Source organism: Bison bison, unplaced genomic scaffold, assembly GCF_000754665.1.
Source record: "Bison bison bison isolate TAMUID 2011002044 unplaced genomic scaffold, Bison_UMD1.0 scf7180017864456, whole genome shotgun sequence".
In the NCBI taxonomy this organism is placed as follows: domain Eukaryota; kingdom Metazoa; phylum Chordata; class Mammalia; order Artiodactyla; family Bovidae; genus Bison; species Bison bison.
This window is the reverse complement of record NW_011495018.1, coordinates 30,486,597-30,503,356: the sequence shown is the minus strand read 5'-3', so window position 1 is coordinate 30,503,356 and position 16,760 is coordinate 30,486,597. Positions and strand designations below refer to the sequence as shown.

The following is a 16,760-nucleotide window of genomic DNA, read 5'->3' as shown; positions in this document are numbered from 1 at the left end:
GAATGTGTTAAATATGTATGACTTGTATTTTTTAAAATAAGTGATTTTTCCAAAAAAACATATGCAGGAAGTGTATGTAAATGCAGGAAAAGCGTAAGAAGTGATCATGTCATCACAGGCAGTTACTTATATTCATCTTCTGTGTGATGTGGTTTTTAAAAAATACTATACTCTTTAGAGTGGGGGGCGGGTGCTGAGTTTAAATCCCCCCTAAGCTAGATTATGTGTGAAGTAGGGAATAATGCATTCTTTGCAAATTTATTGGAGAAATCAAGTGAGAAGATGTACAGAAGTCTCTGAGCACAGTGTTCTGCATTTAGGAAACACAGATCCATGGCGGCTGTAACTATCAGTAGCTGTGATTTTCTCTGTTCTCTTCTGTTTTCTGCCTCTTGCTGGCAGGTAGCTGTGCATTTAAGGGGTGACCTCCAGAGGGAGGGACAGGATCCCTGAGCAGTTCCCTCAGCCTCAGCCACGTCCTGTCCCGTGCAGCCACTCGCTCCTCCCCACTCTCAACCCATTTGCAATTTCTGCTCCTTGCTCTGCGTTTGCAATGCCTTCTCCTCTGCCTGGACCACACTTTTGTGATGGTATATAATGAACTGATTGTAGAAGACAAAGTTTATTTTCAGAAGGAAGTTTTATTCTCCATATACTCAGCCAGCATGTCTTTAAGAATGGTTTTATGCTTTTAACACTTAACTTGGAACATAAAATGGCCTTAGTTTGCTTAAATCATTCTGTTATAGCTCCCTTGACCCCTGTTTTTATGCAAGTCCCAGTTTACAACCTTGTTCAAAGCTGTACACGTCCCTTTGAAGGGTCACTGGGATCAGGAGAGAGACAGAGGGGGATAAGACAAGGGTGGCTCAGAGACCACCTAGGGCAAAGCAAATTAATGCCAACAGTGATTTTGGGGGGTGCTAAATGATACCGCTAATTTCCCCAACATCCTGCTTAATAAAACTTTCACCCTGAGCCATATTTTCCAAGTTTCTCAAGGACTGCTTAAGTGGGAACCCATTCAAAATGTTATTAAAGTCCAAGGAGACCGTGTTTATTGGCTCTGCATGGACTGCTAAGCCTGCTGATCTGTCAGGGGAGGCCTCGTACAGACTTCCCTGTTTCCAGCACATGGGAACTGATGCTGTGGGACAGAGGAAGAGCCCCCTTCCTTCCCCACCCTGACTTCTGTTCTTGAACCCAGGATATAGCCGGTCTGGGACTAGAAACACTGTATGTGAGTCTTGGACCACAGATTCTGTTGCTCCAAGAAGAGGGAAGCCAAGGGGGATGGTCACAGGAGAGAACAAAGCTGGCCTGGGACCATGTTCTTTTCCCCTTGGGGCTGCCGCTGGCTCCTTTGGCCAGCACTTGCTCTTAAGTCATCCGGTTTCATTTTCCAGTTCTGAGTCTGGCTGTGACGTGAACTGAATTAGAACAAAGGCAGGGGCCCTGTCTTAGGTGCTGTGTACTCCCAGCACCAGTCCCACCACTGGATGGTCAGTGATGGTTTGATGAATAAAGGAACAAATGCATAAGCCTGCTTTCCATTTACTTCTACTCTGCCCACGTCTTAAGCCTCCGGGGCAAATGAAAAATTATGTTCATTGCTATGTGTCAAACCATCTTTCCTCGTTACTGATTTTAGAATTAGGACTTTAAAAGAAAAAAACACACAAGAAATCTGAATTGTATAACTAGGTGGGGAGCAAAGCTGCCCAGTGAACTGGAACCTCTGTGCTGACCTGTGTGTGGTAAAAGAGAAAAAGTCTACGGTCTTGAAATAAAGAGAGAAAAGAGGAAGGGAAGGAGGGAGGGAGGGGAAAGAGGAGAAAGAAGCAGAGAGAGATTGAGAAAGAAATTTGTATTCTGGTCGTATGGCTTTGTAACCATAAGCCTCAGTTTTCCCATCTGTAAATTGAGAGGTTGGACTGGATCAGTTTTCAGACTTTATAAGACATCATAATCACTTGGGGTGTGGTGGGTGATGGTGGATGCTGTTAAACATGCAGATTCCTGAGCCATACCTCCAAAGGCTTTGACTGGGGCCCTGGGGACATGCATATGTAACAAGCTAAGCTGCAATTGTTTCAAGAACTTACTTGGAAAAAACAAGACCCAATCTCCTCAGAGAGGATGTGATTCTAACACTTCAAGGTGGACCCTGGTAGGTGTACCAGTAACCCTCATCTCTCGTTGTAATAGTCGACCACTTTGGGGCATGCTCTGGTTTAGGTGGGAATGACTCAAGAGTAAGTGCTGGAGGTAAAGAGGATGGTACATTAGCATCTTAGAAACCAGAATATTCTCTCAAGGTGACCTTTGCCTTGGTTGTTAGACTTGTTAAATGGGACCAGAGTTAATGCAAGTGTACTGTCTCCCTGACTTTAAAAAAAATGTCCAAAGTGAGAGTTGAGAGTTAGGTTTTATTTGGGGCAAAATGAGGACTATAGCCTGGGATATAGCGTCTCAGATAGCTCTGAGAAACTGCTCCAAAGAAGTAGGGGCGGAAAGTCAATATATATGTGATTTTGGTGAAGGGGAAGTACATGTAATCAAGCATATATTTTTTTGCAAAAGGTTTCTACTAGTCTCATGAAGGTTATTGCTAGTCACAAGGAATAGATGTCACCATGAAGGATTTTAGTGTTTTTCCAGATGTGAGGAGATATAAGAATTGGGTGCATAAAATTGACTCCTGAAAGATTCTAACTATCCGAAGACTTGTTCTGCCAGTTTTGCCAGAGCACAGAGTGCCTCATTTCTGCTCTCCACCCTGAACTCCTTTCAGGGGGTGTTGAAAGTCAGCAGCTGCAGCAGCACATGATTTAAGAGGTGCCCACGGCACGTGCCTATGGTAACTGCAAATTTGTAGTGAATACTTGTGCTCTCCCCACTCCCATCTCTGGTGCTAGGTCATCGTTGTCACTGCAATTTGTGGAAGGTGGTCTGAGAATCAAGTGACCCAGGCAGAAGATAAAGCAGAGATTTCAGGATTTAGCCAGATGCAAAATGTACCATAAATTCACATATTCCAAAGCAAGAACCATCTCAATTCACAATTACTTATGTAATTATATAGGTTAGAAAAATTGAAATAAGCAGCTCATAGTCCTGAAAAAGAGAGGATTTGAGGGGAGGAGGGGAAGACACCTCAAACTCAAGAAATTGTTGCTTGTATGGGCTGCAATTGGCTGATGGCTGCAGGTGGCTGGGAGTGGGAGTGGATTTTGAGGGGCTGGCGGGAACGAGGGGTAGGACCATGCTTCCCCAGGGATCTCCTCTTTGCTTTCTCTGACTCCAAGCAAGCACCAGCATTTTATTGGCTTTCCTAACACTCCACCCTCTCATGAAGAAATAATGGTGACCTTGAGACCCTGCCCTCACTCTGTCCAAACTTCATCTGGTTGCACAAGCTGACCTAATGCAGATCGAATGTGTTGTCCACCTCCTGGAAAGCCAGGCCCTGTCTGAGTTGGGAGTGGGACAAACAGAAAATGTTTAATGTCTTCTAAAAGATGGGAGAGGTGATGGGAGGGCTGGTCCCCTCGCCCTCCCCTCTACTTCCACTCCTTGGGCGCTTTGTCCCGGCAGACCAGACTTGGCTGAGTGACCCTGAAAAAGCTGAATTACTAGTAAATTAATGCCAGGAATTGGTGTATTTAGCTGAAGTGGGCAGCAGATCTAGGCTAAGGTGGTGTTTTACACCAGAGGTCTCTGTTACACTGTACCTGTGAAATCAGGATCCAAAGAGCTTGGCTATGTGGCTGTGAGCAAATGCTTTTAACCTTTCTCAGCATCTGTTTTCTCACCTGCAAAATGGGGATAATAATTCCTGCACTCCTAACACACAGGATTCTTATGCGACTCACATTTGAGCAAGTCTATGACACATGGTATCAAGTGGTAGAAGGTACACAGCTTCTTCTATATTTCCCTCAGACATGATTGTGAGGTTCACCTGAGCAGGTAATGCAATGGTTGTTTGAAGAATTCTATATGTCTAAATGTGATCTTAGACCACAGAGCCATATAAAATGTAACTTCTTAGTTTCATATTTTATCAATCTGCTAGGAGGTAGGGTGAACAGATGGTCCCACTGCCATCTGCCTGAACCCAGGCAAATATCTCCCATCCAGGTGATTTCAGAAATCTCCTGCCATCCTTCTTGCATTTGGTGGGCCCCCAGTTCAGACCTGCACACAGCCTCTCCATCGAACATCATTTTCATCACATTGTCCCTCTTGAAGCACAATGCTTTTCATAGGCATATGACCTCAGCACCCTCCAATTTGGTCTTTGAAGCAACCTCCCTTCTGTACCCTCAGGACCAGCCACCTCTTCTCCATCCCTCAGCTTATTCCTTGAGCCATCACCGCTGGGTGGAAAACTCTTGTCTCTTGTCTCTTCTCTCTTCTTTCTTCAGACTCAGCCCTTCTTCAAAGTCTGTACCAACTCCTTCCTTTAAGGGAATGTCCTCTGATATCTCCTCTCCATAGATCACTCAGCTTGTATGGCCTCAGTTCGTGTTCTGTGACTTTGCTTTTGCCTAAACATGACTTTCTAAACATTCTGTGAGCCACGTGGCAGGGACCAAGTTTTCTGTTTCTTTTGGATTTCTAGCCAGCACGTTGTGGGATGTGCTGTACGGAGGAGGCCCTCCAGGGAGATTGTCCTTGACCGTGAGGCCCTCACTTCACTATTGACCTTCTTAGGCTCCTCTTTAGGAGCAGAAGCTCCTTGAGGAGTGGTGCTGTCCTTCAGTGAAACATCCTGTGTCAGATGCCAGAGTAGGTTCCTACCTCCCAAGGAAAGCTTTCAGCCCCTGCCTGCAAGGGGCAAACCCTGCACAACACACACAGCTTCCCTACTCAGGTGTAATAGCCCTGGTTCTCCAATTGTTCAGAGACCTTGCAGCCAAAAGAAACCCATGTAAGGGGAACATCAGAGTCTTGGGTCAGTGTCTCAGGAGCAAGCTAGATTTTCCTCCCAGTTTACCCTTCTTTGTACACCTGTAGACAAATGCCCAGGCTGTCTTTTCCCTGCACATACACATTTCCAGCTCTGCTTTGTTTCTAGGCCTCCCTGGGAGTCCCAGAATCCAAGACATCTGACTTGATGCTATGCTGCCATAGGTGGGCAGGCCCTTAGGAAGAAAAGAGCAACTCAGAGCTAGCTTCAGTGTGCAAATTACCAATAGGCAGGTTTCCACGTGTGTGTGTGCATGCTCAGTAGCTCAGTTGTGTCCGATTTTTTGCGACTCCGTGGACTGTATCCTGTCAGGTTCCTCTGTCCTTGGGATTATCCTGTCAAGAATACTGGAGTAGGTAGCCATGTCCTCCTCCAGGGGATCTTGCTGACCCAGGGATCAAACTTGCGCCTCCTGCATTGGCAGATGGTGTCTTTACCACTTTACCAGTCTTTGCGACCTGGGAAGCCCTAAGTTCCCACATGATTGTCTAAACCATCATCAAGCCCCTTTCATCTTCCAGTAACAATATTTCTGAGGGTCCCCCTTTTCTAATGGTGGCGACAGGCCCTCACCTGAAGTCCCTGTCTCTAGTGCCACCCCCCCCCACCAACTCCAGGTCATCCCCTATTTGGACTGTTATTTGAAAGCATCCTGACATTGCTTTAGTCCTGTCCCTCCCTGCTTAAGAACCATGAGAACTCCTCATTAGCTGCCAAGTCAAGTCTAGACTCCTTCACCTCACTTTCAGGCTCTCCAGAATCTGACCCTCCCTGGGTGACATGACAGCTGTCTTAATATTTTTGAGGGGCTGTCAGAGAGAAAAGGATTAGTCTGATTCTGTGCTGCTCCAGCAGCAGAGGGAGATCACAGGTAGAAATTACAGGGAGACCTAAGTGCCTCAATAGAAAGAATTGTTCTTTCTTTTCAGTGTGTGAGTGTGGACGGCAGGGGTGGTCGTCGTGGAGAGCTTGCATTTATAGAGTCCTGACAATGCAGGAATACTGTGTGTGATGCTCATAGAATGGTTCTCTGCTCACCAGTATAAGGTAGCAGGAAGTAACAAGTACTGCACATCCAAGCTGAACAATGATCGTGTGAGGTTTCTGATAGTTTTAGACAGAATATTGTTTGTCTCCTAAATCCATGACTGAAGACAACAGAAGGAATATTTTAGATTATCAGGAAAATATGTGTTTGTTTTGAATGTCTCATGTTCAAGTTGTAGGTTTGGATTAGAGAGACAGGCCGAGGCCAAATTACGTAAAGCACCATTGGCCATGGTGAGGAATTTGGCCTCAAAAGCAGGAGAGTGACATGATTTTAGAATGGAAGCAGAAGACCAAAGAATGGACTTTCTAACCAATGAACTTTGCAGTGAGTGAACATGGTCGGCCTCGGGTAGCAGTGAGCACCCAAACCCTGGAGTGGGTCTGCCAGGGATGCTGTAGAGTGGGGCAGGGCTCCAGGAGGGATGACTTCTAAGAACCCTGTTACCTCTGACCTCCGCACTGGTCAGCCTTACCCCTTCCAACCACTACCCTACACCTGGTCTTCCTTTAGGATCTCTGAAGCTTCTGCTGGGAGGCAGCACCAAACTGTCTCGCCACCCTGCACCTTCTCTCCACAGCTGCCCTGCTCTCCTTTTTGTTGTTCAGTTTTGACCTCCCGAAGCAATGCTCTTGAGAATAAATTACTGTAAAGGTGCACCAAGAGACTGACCGAATAAGCTATTGTACGTTTGAACAATGGGACATTATGTGGCCATTTACATTGAGGTGATGGAAGAAAATTTAATAACATGGAAGGATGGGCACCTTATACGGTTATGTGAAATAAGCTGTTGACAATGTGGTTTGATTTTTGAAAATTAACAAAAAATACACATAGAAAAAATACTAGATGATGTGCATATCAAAATGTTGTCATATTCTCTGAGTAATAGGAGTAGAGGTATTTTCTTTCTACGTTTTCTAAATTTTATAAAATTAGCACTTTTTTTGGCTTTTACAATTTTTTTGTTTCATTTTACTATTAAAGCCACTTCTTTCTCACTAACTCTGGGCTACAGTAATCTTTTCTGTCTCTCAATCTCGTTGTTGGTTTCATGACTATACACTGCTTTGTGTTAATATAAGATTGTTTCATTCACACTGGTCTTGCATGTCAGATTAAGACATTTTTCTCTGGCCAAATTGTGACTTATTTTCTCATTTTCCCCATCAGTAAACACTGTGCAGGAATTGACCCCTTGATGGTGGCTTGGTGCTGGGTCCTCACAGTGCCACATAACCTACCTGACTTTTCAGGCAGACTCTGAGCTGGGGGCTACCCTCAAAATCCACAGTTCCCATGGGTGTGGTGAGCCCCGTGAAAGTGAGGGTTGGTTTCTGACCCAGGTACCCAGTCACTGGCATCTAGACTCTCACTCCATCACCCTGTTCTGCCTTTGTCTTCTCTAGTGATTGGACCCAGAGACCTGGGAACCTGAGGCTGGGTCCAAACTCCAAACCAACTGTCCTCTAGTAGCTGGAACACCGTTGAAGACTGAAAGGTCACTTTGCTATCTTTTCTCATTATTTGTGAGTGGCATTAGAACTGAGGGGGTCTTTAGTGACTTCCATTCTTTCTGAAATTATCCCATGTCCTTTTCTTGAAAAGCGGATCTTATTGCCCCGTGTCTGCTGTGGTCTGGGTACCACGCCAGGCAGTAGCTCTGGAAAGCTGACAACAGGGGCCAGGTTTGGGAGACATCCCTTTGTTCTTGTGCTTAGTCGGTGCTGGGAGGCAGCTGTTCTCTTGCACTCGAAAAGCAAACCCCCTGAAATGACCTCTGCAATGACTTCATCATGCTCTTTTTACTCCACAGGCCATTCAGACTTCAGCAATCACTGTGTGTGTGGCTCTGTTAACATCTCTCTCCCATCACTAAATCAGAGGGGCGGCAGAGCTTACTTAAGGCTCAGAACAGGAGACCCTGCTGTTTCCTTGACAGTTTGTTTCAAGTGCATTCAGACAGGATTCTCCATAGATACTTGAAGGGCTGTCAGGTGGAAGGAGAACAAGATTTACTCTGTAACCAAATCCTGCTGATCTGCAGCTCTAACCCTGCTCGTCTGCCACTTTTCCTCTCTCTCCCTCACCACAGTCCCTGCACAGACTGGGTGCAGCCTTGCCCAGATGACTTCGGCAGCCTTCTCCCAGGTCTGCCTGCCTGTCCAGTCTTGCTCCTCTAATTCCTCCTTAGAGAGCCTAAGTGATCTGTTTCAGTTGCAGATCTCATCACACCATACCTCTGCTTAAAACCCTGTAATACTTCTGCACTGCCTGCAGGATAAACTCTAAACCCCTTAGTGTTGCTTTTAAGACCCAGCCCCTGCTTGGCTCTCCAGCTGCATGCCTTGCCTAGGCTGTCCGCCACCATGGAACCCCTTGCAAACTGAACCCCAGATGCTCCAGGTCTTTGCTGAGAACATTTCCCTTCCCCTCTTCACAGCTGGGGCCTCCCTGGTGGCTCAGTGGTAAAGAATCTGCCTGCCAAGCAGGAGATGCAGGTTCGATCCCTGGGTCAGGAAGATCCCCTGGAGAAGAAAATGGCAACCCACTCCAGAATTCTTGCTTGGGAAATCCCATGGACAGAGGAGCCTGATGGGCTACAGTCCACAGGGTTGCAAAAAAGTTGGACACGACTTAGCGACTAAACAACAAAACTTGACAGCTCATTTGCCTTCCGGGTATTCCCTCAGATGTCACTTCCTTCTACCCCATCACCCAAGACCAGGTTGGGTATTCTGTCCCCTCAACAAGTGTCTAGTTTTACTTATCACGTTTCTTGTCATCTTATCTTGTAATTGCCTGTTTACATGTATCTTCCTCTCCAGACAAGCTCCTTGAGGGCTGGGATAATTTTTTAATCTTTTTTTGGGGGGGTGGGAGGGGTAGTTTTATTTATCATGTCCCCAACACCAGTGCCCAACACAGATGCTCAATAGTTAATGAATGAATGACAGATGACATAGCAAAGATGACAGATGGAAGTTTTAGGGGGTTAAATTTCCACTTTGTGTACTGAACAACTTGCTAACAACTGGTTCAGGTTCCAAAAAAAAAAAAAAAGGTACAGACTGGCCCACCAAACCCACCAGTGAAAACCCTGTCCCTCAAGTCTCCCAGAGCCCAAGTGGTCCTGGGCAGGGAGCTCCTTCAGATGGCAGGTGGAGGACATACCCTCTGCTCTTTCCCTATCTTTAGGAGGGCACAATTAGATTCACTTCTAGGAATAAATGATCTGAGTTGGGATCCCAGTTCTGCAGTTAATGTGAGACCTTGAGCAAGTCACCCCCTCTCTGAGCTTTCCTTACCTGTAAAACATTGATGATACCTGCACTGCCTACGTCAGATTTTAGGAGAACCAAATGAGATCACCTATGTTAAAGTACTTTGTAAAAGCCTTAACATCAAATGAAAAGTATTATTATTTATCATGTAATCTTCAGGACTTGAAGCTGCACTGACTAATTTTAGCTTTGCAACTACATAAGAAAGCCAGTGCCGCGTGGAAAGGCGTCCACTGCAGGCGGAGCTGAGAATCAGAGCAGAGAGATCTCCCTGCCTGAGCCACGCCACTGCCCTAGGGGAAAGGCAACAGTGGGGATCAAGAGCACCTTCTAAGTTCGGGTCTGTCAAAGACCCATTGTTCCTGCCATCGGAGACATTCCTTGGAGCCTATTACTAACCAAGGCGGAGTATGACCCCAGTCTTAAATCACCACGAAAACAGCAGAAACAAAAACTAAACGCAGTGGACCTTCCCTAGGGGCCCCTTGATTTACGCTTCAAGTCAAGAACCGTTGACAGCATTTCACTTCCCCTTTGGCAATACAAACCCCATGAAACCATTTCATTTAAAGGCTTTTTATTAGGAACCAGGGGAATGAGCTGCTTATCCCTCTGTAACAGTCTAGAGCAGGTCATCAGGCCCAGGAAGGAGAGTGTCAGAGATGCTATGGTGTGACTCGCTGCACTTGCTTAGGGCCCGGAAGGAAAGGCGGTGGCGGCAGAGGGCGGCAGGAACTGGTGTCAGCCAGACACCCAGAGCCTGGGGAGAGCAAGCCCTCTGCCTTCCTTCCTCCACCCGAGGCTGGGGTGCGTCCCAAGACGGAGAACATGGCTGGAGCGGGCAGGGCATCAGTGCTGGCTGAATGCTGGTTCCATTTGGTGCTGCTTCACTTGCCTGCCCTCCACTCTTCTTGCCTTTTAGTGATCAGGTATTTGAAGAACTCATACACAGACCAAGCGATGGCTGTGGAGGGGATCTGGTAAATGACTCTAGCCTGCACCCCTCGGAAGTAGGCAGTCACCCCGCCTACTTGATACACCGTCCTGAAGGCACTAGCCATGCCTGTGATATGTCCTGTAAGGTTTGAGTTCAAAGCCAGGGATTCCTGGGTGTTGAGCAGTGTTTTGCAAACGTCCAGTGGGGTTGTGGCAGCGGCAGCTACAGCTCCTGCACAGGCTCCGGAGAGGACGTGGGAGCTGGGGTTGTACCGTCTCTGGGGGTTAAAGTGCTCCTGCAGGAATTCGTAGGTCATGAAGTGAATGGCTTGGAAGGGAACGTTCATGGTGAGCTGGGTGGTGTAGCTGCGGTAAAAGGCCCCAGCCCCTTCGTTCTGCCACACTGCCCGGACACAGTCTGTCACCCGGTGGTACGGTGAGTTGTACATCTGCATCCTCTGCTTGACCACTGGCGGCGCCATCAGTGAGAAGGGAATGGTGACAGCATTCAGCCGGTGAGCAGCAATGTCCAGGAGCAGAGTCCCAAGTCAGTGGATCAGCCAATGGATTGGAGAGAGAAAAAAGTATGTGAGTTGTCAGTTGGCCTGCTAAGTGAAAGTTTCCCCTTTCTGAGAGGAGGGGATAGCAGAGGGTTGATAAAGGACTAAAAAATAATGGAACCACTACCAGTACGATTTCTTTAAGACCAACCAATTAATATACAAGATATATCTACCGTTGAGACTCCATAGGGTCTCCTTGAAATAAGTATCTATTATTACAACCATCTTACTCTTTCATTAAGTCCCAAGACAAGAAAGGATTCAGTGGCAGTGAACATAATAACAAACACGCAGCCCTAGCAATCCCAATGTTGGTACACAGAATGCCAACGCTTACAATATGAGGACGCCATCCTTCCGCAGGAGGAAGAGCTGGAGAAGGGCTACCAAAAACAAAAGTCTTAGCCAAGAAGAGTGTGGCTTTAGTTTCCAAACATCTCCCACCCCCTCAAGTAGATTCATGGTATGAGTTCGAGATCTTCAGCTTAGCTTTGGCCCTTTCCTTGCCATGGTCTTGCCCAGACAGGTAAACAACTGTAACTTTAAGGAACATGGCAACTGTGCTATCCTTTCATATTTGTTTGGGGACCTCATTCTCCAACTGAAAAGCCAAGATCCAAGCAGCACTGCAGGGACTAAGCTCTGCTAACGTTACCCTTTCATTTCTATCTCAACCATTATTCATTCCAACAAGAAAGGCAGTATTTTCAAATGTCAAAATCCATTTTCATCTCTTTGAAGAGAAGTGAAATAATCTGCTAAATTTTCTAGATCAAATCCACTACAAAGTGGACTTTCAGGAAGGCCCAGGAACAGGCCACAGACAGTCTCATGTGTTTCTAGGGAACCCTCAGATGAATTAAATCTCAGTGAATATGCTTCCTGCCTAAGGGAATCTTCCTAAGCACTGACAGCATGGAGGGAGCGCCCTCTACTGGTAAGACAATGTAACACAGTAGGGTTTCCCACCAAAATTGACGGGGTGCTCCCTGGCTTTCTTCTGCAAACCCAAAATAAAGGAAGAGCCTAGAGATGTAGATGAAGCTGCCCACAGAGGGAAAGGGTGAGGAATCATTACCTTCCACTGGATTCATGGCAGCATCATGAAGTAATGTTGCCACACACCCAGCCGCACCTGCAAAGGAAAAAACAACTGCCACATGTAAGGCCAGGAGGGGGTGAATGACTCAGGGAGACCCCAGAGTGAAGGGGAGTGGCTGTGATAAACCACAGCAGGGAGGGGGATACTAGTAGCCAGTTTAAAAGACGGGAACCCACTGCTTCTAGATGCCTGTTGAGAGAAACCAGGCTATTTGCTCCCCCTAACTTACTAGGGCCATCAGTCTACCTTCCACAGCTACCATATGAAGGCCAGGAAGAGTTTGAGAGAACAGCCCAGATTTCATCAACCAAGATGGCTCTGAGGACAGATGCAGCTCATGCCCCAGATAGGAAGCTGGTCCACTGTGGCCAGGGGATGCCAGCACACCAGCCCACTAGGGGGAGCACATGAGGGGCAGGCGACTAGGTCTCCACCACAGAGCCTCAACCTTCTGCCCTGCTGCCCCGTGCTGCCCAGCCTGTCTCCAGAGCCTAACAGCTGTCCACCTAGACTTTTCTCTCAGGGCCTGAACTACCCTATCCCTCACCCTCTCCTCTGCCCTTTCACTTTGGTTCTCTCCAGGCTGCTATCCCTTCCCTCACTCCCACACAACCTTCAACCTCTGGTTTCTTTGGACAAAAGACCCAGGCCCCACCCCCATTCACGTGTTAAGCTCCTGTTTTGTCCTCTGTGACACAAACTGCCTCCAGGTAATTGGGATCCTGAAAATCTGAGGTGCAGAATTGAGGCTCCATTAATGTCTTCCATGGGTAACTGGATCACCTCCGATCCTACCCAGAGGAGCAGGATTAACACCTGACTACCAAGAAATACACAGAGTGGGCAGCTCAGTGTGTGTCTCTACATTGTCAGGGTATTAGAAGTTGATGCCAGGGAGAAGATAAAGGAGTCAAGCAGGTACATAAGGAAGGATAGTGTAACGATTTGTTGAGGTGCCCAGAAGAAGGCGTGGGGTGGAAGCAGCTCATTGTCTTAGAACATCAGGTTTGGAAGTCCCTCCTCTATAATCTGGCCTACCCCAGCCCAAAGCTGCAGCTTCAAACCATGCTGAGACTGGAAAGCACTGACACCAGCAAAGCCCAAAGAGTTGGGAAAGTGGGAGAACCAGCACAGGAAGGCTCAATACCATTGGCAATATGGCTATTGCCCCCAGGGTGGATTACATCACTCAATGTCTTTTTTAACTTTTCATAGCAGGCAAAATAGAGGGCGTGGGCAGGCCCTGCGCCTGTTGCTGTGACGTTCAGGCCTCGCATGGGCCTCCACAGGCCCTCCGTTCTTATAATCCTCCAGAGGGCCTCCAACACATTGCGATAGCGGGCGGCTGGATCCGGCTGTAGGCTCTGCATCCGGGTCTGAAAGTACAGAAGGGAGAAGTGCAGTGTCAGCGATCTGACGGCTCACCCAGTCTCAGCACTCAGGCCTGAGCTGTGGGCAGACCTTCTATGTGAAATCGCGTCAATATGTAGAAGTGGTATCTGGCATCCAGTTTTACTGCCTTCCAAATCTATATCCAATCTTTCCAAGCCTTGGATGTTTTTTTTTTCTGGTCATCTATGACTCTACAGGCTCCCTTGGTGGCTCAGCAGTAAAGAACCCACCTGCCAATGCAAGAGAGGTGGGTTCAATCCTTAGGTTGGAAAAGATCCCCTGGAGAAGGAAATGGCAACCCACTCCAGTATTTTTGCCTGGGAAATCCCATGGACAGAAGGAACCTTCCAGGCAACAGTCCACAAGGTCTCAAAAGAGCTGAACACAACTTAATGACTAAACAATAACACATGACTCTATGAGTAGAACACCATTATTTTCCCTCAAAAAATTACTCCTTGGTAAGTGTTCTTGAACTCCAAAGTGATTCATAGCCTCAGCAACAAATATTAAGCTTGTGTTTCAGGAGAAGTTGCTTTTGTAGCTTAATAAACTCAGGCTAAGAGCTCTTTACAAGTGGATTCTAAAGTTAGCTATTTACAATATACTTTATTACTACTGAAAACTGATCCTGGGCCTGCTTCCTGATCACATCCTAATGAGATGAGGACTCAACCTCTGGCATAAGCTTGATGATAATCTGACTTCTTCAGAATGTCTGGCATTGGCAGCTGGGCCTGTACATTACAGTTTTGGCAGAAATAACATTCCTAACAGATGCTGCTCTAGTTGCCTGGGAAAGAAAGTTTGCCCTCAAGCTATGAAGGTGGAAACCCATCTAGTCTCTAAAACTGAGGGAGATTCCAGATTTCTAATCTAAACTGACTAAATCCCAAAACTGGCATCAAGGAATAAAGATCAGTCTCAGTGAAACATAACCCTTGGAATCTCCAGAGGATTCAATGACTGGAATGAATGTATACAGTAGATATTCTGTATGGCATTCCTGGACAAAGTTTTATTGAAATTTGGGAAATTAATCTTATAGTTCACAAATCACCGACCTCTGAAAGATGAGTCTACAGGGCAGATCTCTTGTTTACTGACCCATTTCAAGGCTAAGGTGGCTTGGAGACTATCAGATAGTATAAAATCAATATCCAGTGCCTGCAATACAGTAGGCACTCGAGATTTGTTTGTTGAATAAATGAATGGAAGAATGAAGAATCTTAGTTTTGTCTACACCAGTTCAAAAACACCATTACTGAACCAATAGGGGCAACTAATGCCCAAGTACAGTTTAAATTCCTACTTCATTCCTGTCACTGATTCAATCTGGACTGAATAGCTGGAACCTTCCTGTTGTCCATTTGGAATCCAAGACTAATGTCTCTTCTCAAAAGTATGGGAGAAAACAATCTAACCATATTAACAAGTCCTAGTTAGCTGCAAGCAATCCACATTCCTCTAGAGTTATTTTCTCCTTCCTGCTACCAACAAAGAACTAGATAAAAGGTTAATTATTTGAAGTTCAATCAGAAATACACAGGATCACTATCACAATGGGATACATTCTTTTTTACTTCTCAATAAAAAACACAAAACAAAACAACTAAAAAACATCAATTTCCAACAAAGAATGTGTTTACTGATCTTTCACATCACCTGGGAGGATAAAATTCATCAGAGGAGTTATTCAAGGAGACTACAGCCCTTTGCTGGGGAGGGACACTAATAGATAAACTGGCAGCTTAACAACTGTGTGTTTCCATAGGTTTGTTCAAAAACTAATCTTGTATTGAGGGAATGTTTAGAAATCACAGTGTTCTGCGGGAGTCAGTGTCGTATCTGGGTAACCAGACTTGAAGGTCTGGCCTCAGAGGCCTGGAACCGTTTACCCACAAGAGAAACCTGGATGGTGGTAAGTTACACTGAACAGTTTACACACATGTCTAAATCTAACTCACAATTCTAACTCAATGAAGATACGCCCTCATGGAGAGGACCGAGGCCTAAGCCACACCAAATATAAAAACAAATATGGCTTCCCAAATTTGTGAGTCAACAAATCTTTCAGAGAAAAGATGAAATCTCTAAGTAAGAATGAATAGTCTTTGATATTAAAAAAAACACTGCCTAGCTTTGAAGAAAAGTCAGACTAATAGGGAAGGAAGCAGTGTGGTAAAACAAGCCACACTTCAGTATGAAAGCCTGAGTAGGAGCCCCAGCTTTGCTGGCTGTGTATCTCGGGTATTTCACTTGCCCTCTGAGCTTCAGGCCATCATCTGTAACATGGGACCAAGGATTGCTAGTGCACGGGGCTACTGTGGGGACTCAGAGTTAAAGCATGTAAAAGCCACTGCTGATTTATGAGGTGTCAGAGATACAAGGCTTTCTTATTGTATTCAATATGGTTCTCAGAAATATTAGTTCATACCTTAGAGTTTACAGATCCTGGCAGCATTGTCTCATGTTACCAGTTTTTGAAGATATGGATGGGCAACTAACTGCTCTTTAACCGCTAATAGATCAGGCTTGATTTTTTATGTTTTCACTCTAAAGTTCCTCTGTGGCTGCAGTGATCGATATGTCCAGCTGTTCATCTGCAGGTCATGTTTAGGAAGAAGCACTATTGTGAAATTCTGTGCCTTGCTTGGTTCTGGAAATCTGCTTTTGGGAGGCTGTATGGAAGGCTGGGGAGTCAGACTCGGTTTAAACCATGGCTCTGCCACTAACTGTGTGACCGTGGAAAGTTACTTAACTTGCCTCTTTTTCTTCATCTATAAAATAATGAAAATGGTGTTTACTTCATGAAGCTGTTCCAAGGATTAAATCAATAACTGCAAGGCACATCAAACAGGGCATGACAAACACGAGCAACTGCCATTTACTGAATACTTATTATTAGATACAAGAAAATCAAAGAAGCCAATGTTTCCATCTCCTAATCTTCCATTGGTTTGAAAAAGATCTATTTTCCTTTGTTCTTTTTCTTAACTTATAGATTTATTTGCTTCACCATTGCAAAGCCAAAAAGCAGCACCTTGGTTGCAGGTGCTTAACAAGATATTGAGACGAGTTCTGACTGCTTTAGGCTGCAGAACCTATCCTTTTAGATAAAGGCTGGTGCTTGCCTCTGAAGCACAGAAAAGGAAAACTGGAATTCACTTGCACTCCCAAACCTCCCTATTATGACCATGGAAATAGCTGGTTGAATAACTGTGGCCTAGCCAGGCTATGCTGACTTCCCATGGTCCTTCCCAAGGATATTTAACTCGACCAACTAAGATCATGGCATCCGGTCCCATCACTTCATGGGGAAACAGTGGAAACAGTGGTTGACTTTATTTTTCTGGGCTCCAAAATCACTGCAGATGGTGATTGCAGCCATGAAATTAAAAGACGCTTCCTCCTTGGAAGGAAAGTTATGACCAACCTAGACAGCATATTAAAAAGC

At 45.8% G+C, this 16,760-nt stretch overlaps 1 protein-coding gene across 1 annotated transcript in view; it reads right to left on the bottom strand.

Annotated features, from left to right (window-relative positions):
• Nucleotides 1-9,870: 9,870 nt before the first annotated feature.
• Nucleotides 9,871-16,760, bottom strand: part of SLC25A28 (solute carrier family 25 (mitochondrial iron transporter), member 28) — a 10,796-nt gene continuing 3,906 nt past the window's right edge. The window contains 3 exon segments of the mRNA XM_010859547.1: nucleotides 9,871-10,715; nucleotides 11,888-11,944; nucleotides 13,059-13,287. Of these exon segments, the coding sequence (XP_010857849.1) occupies nucleotides 10,198-10,715; nucleotides 11,888-11,944; nucleotides 13,059-13,287 (804 nt within the window). The 3' untranslated portion in view covers nucleotides 9,871-10,197.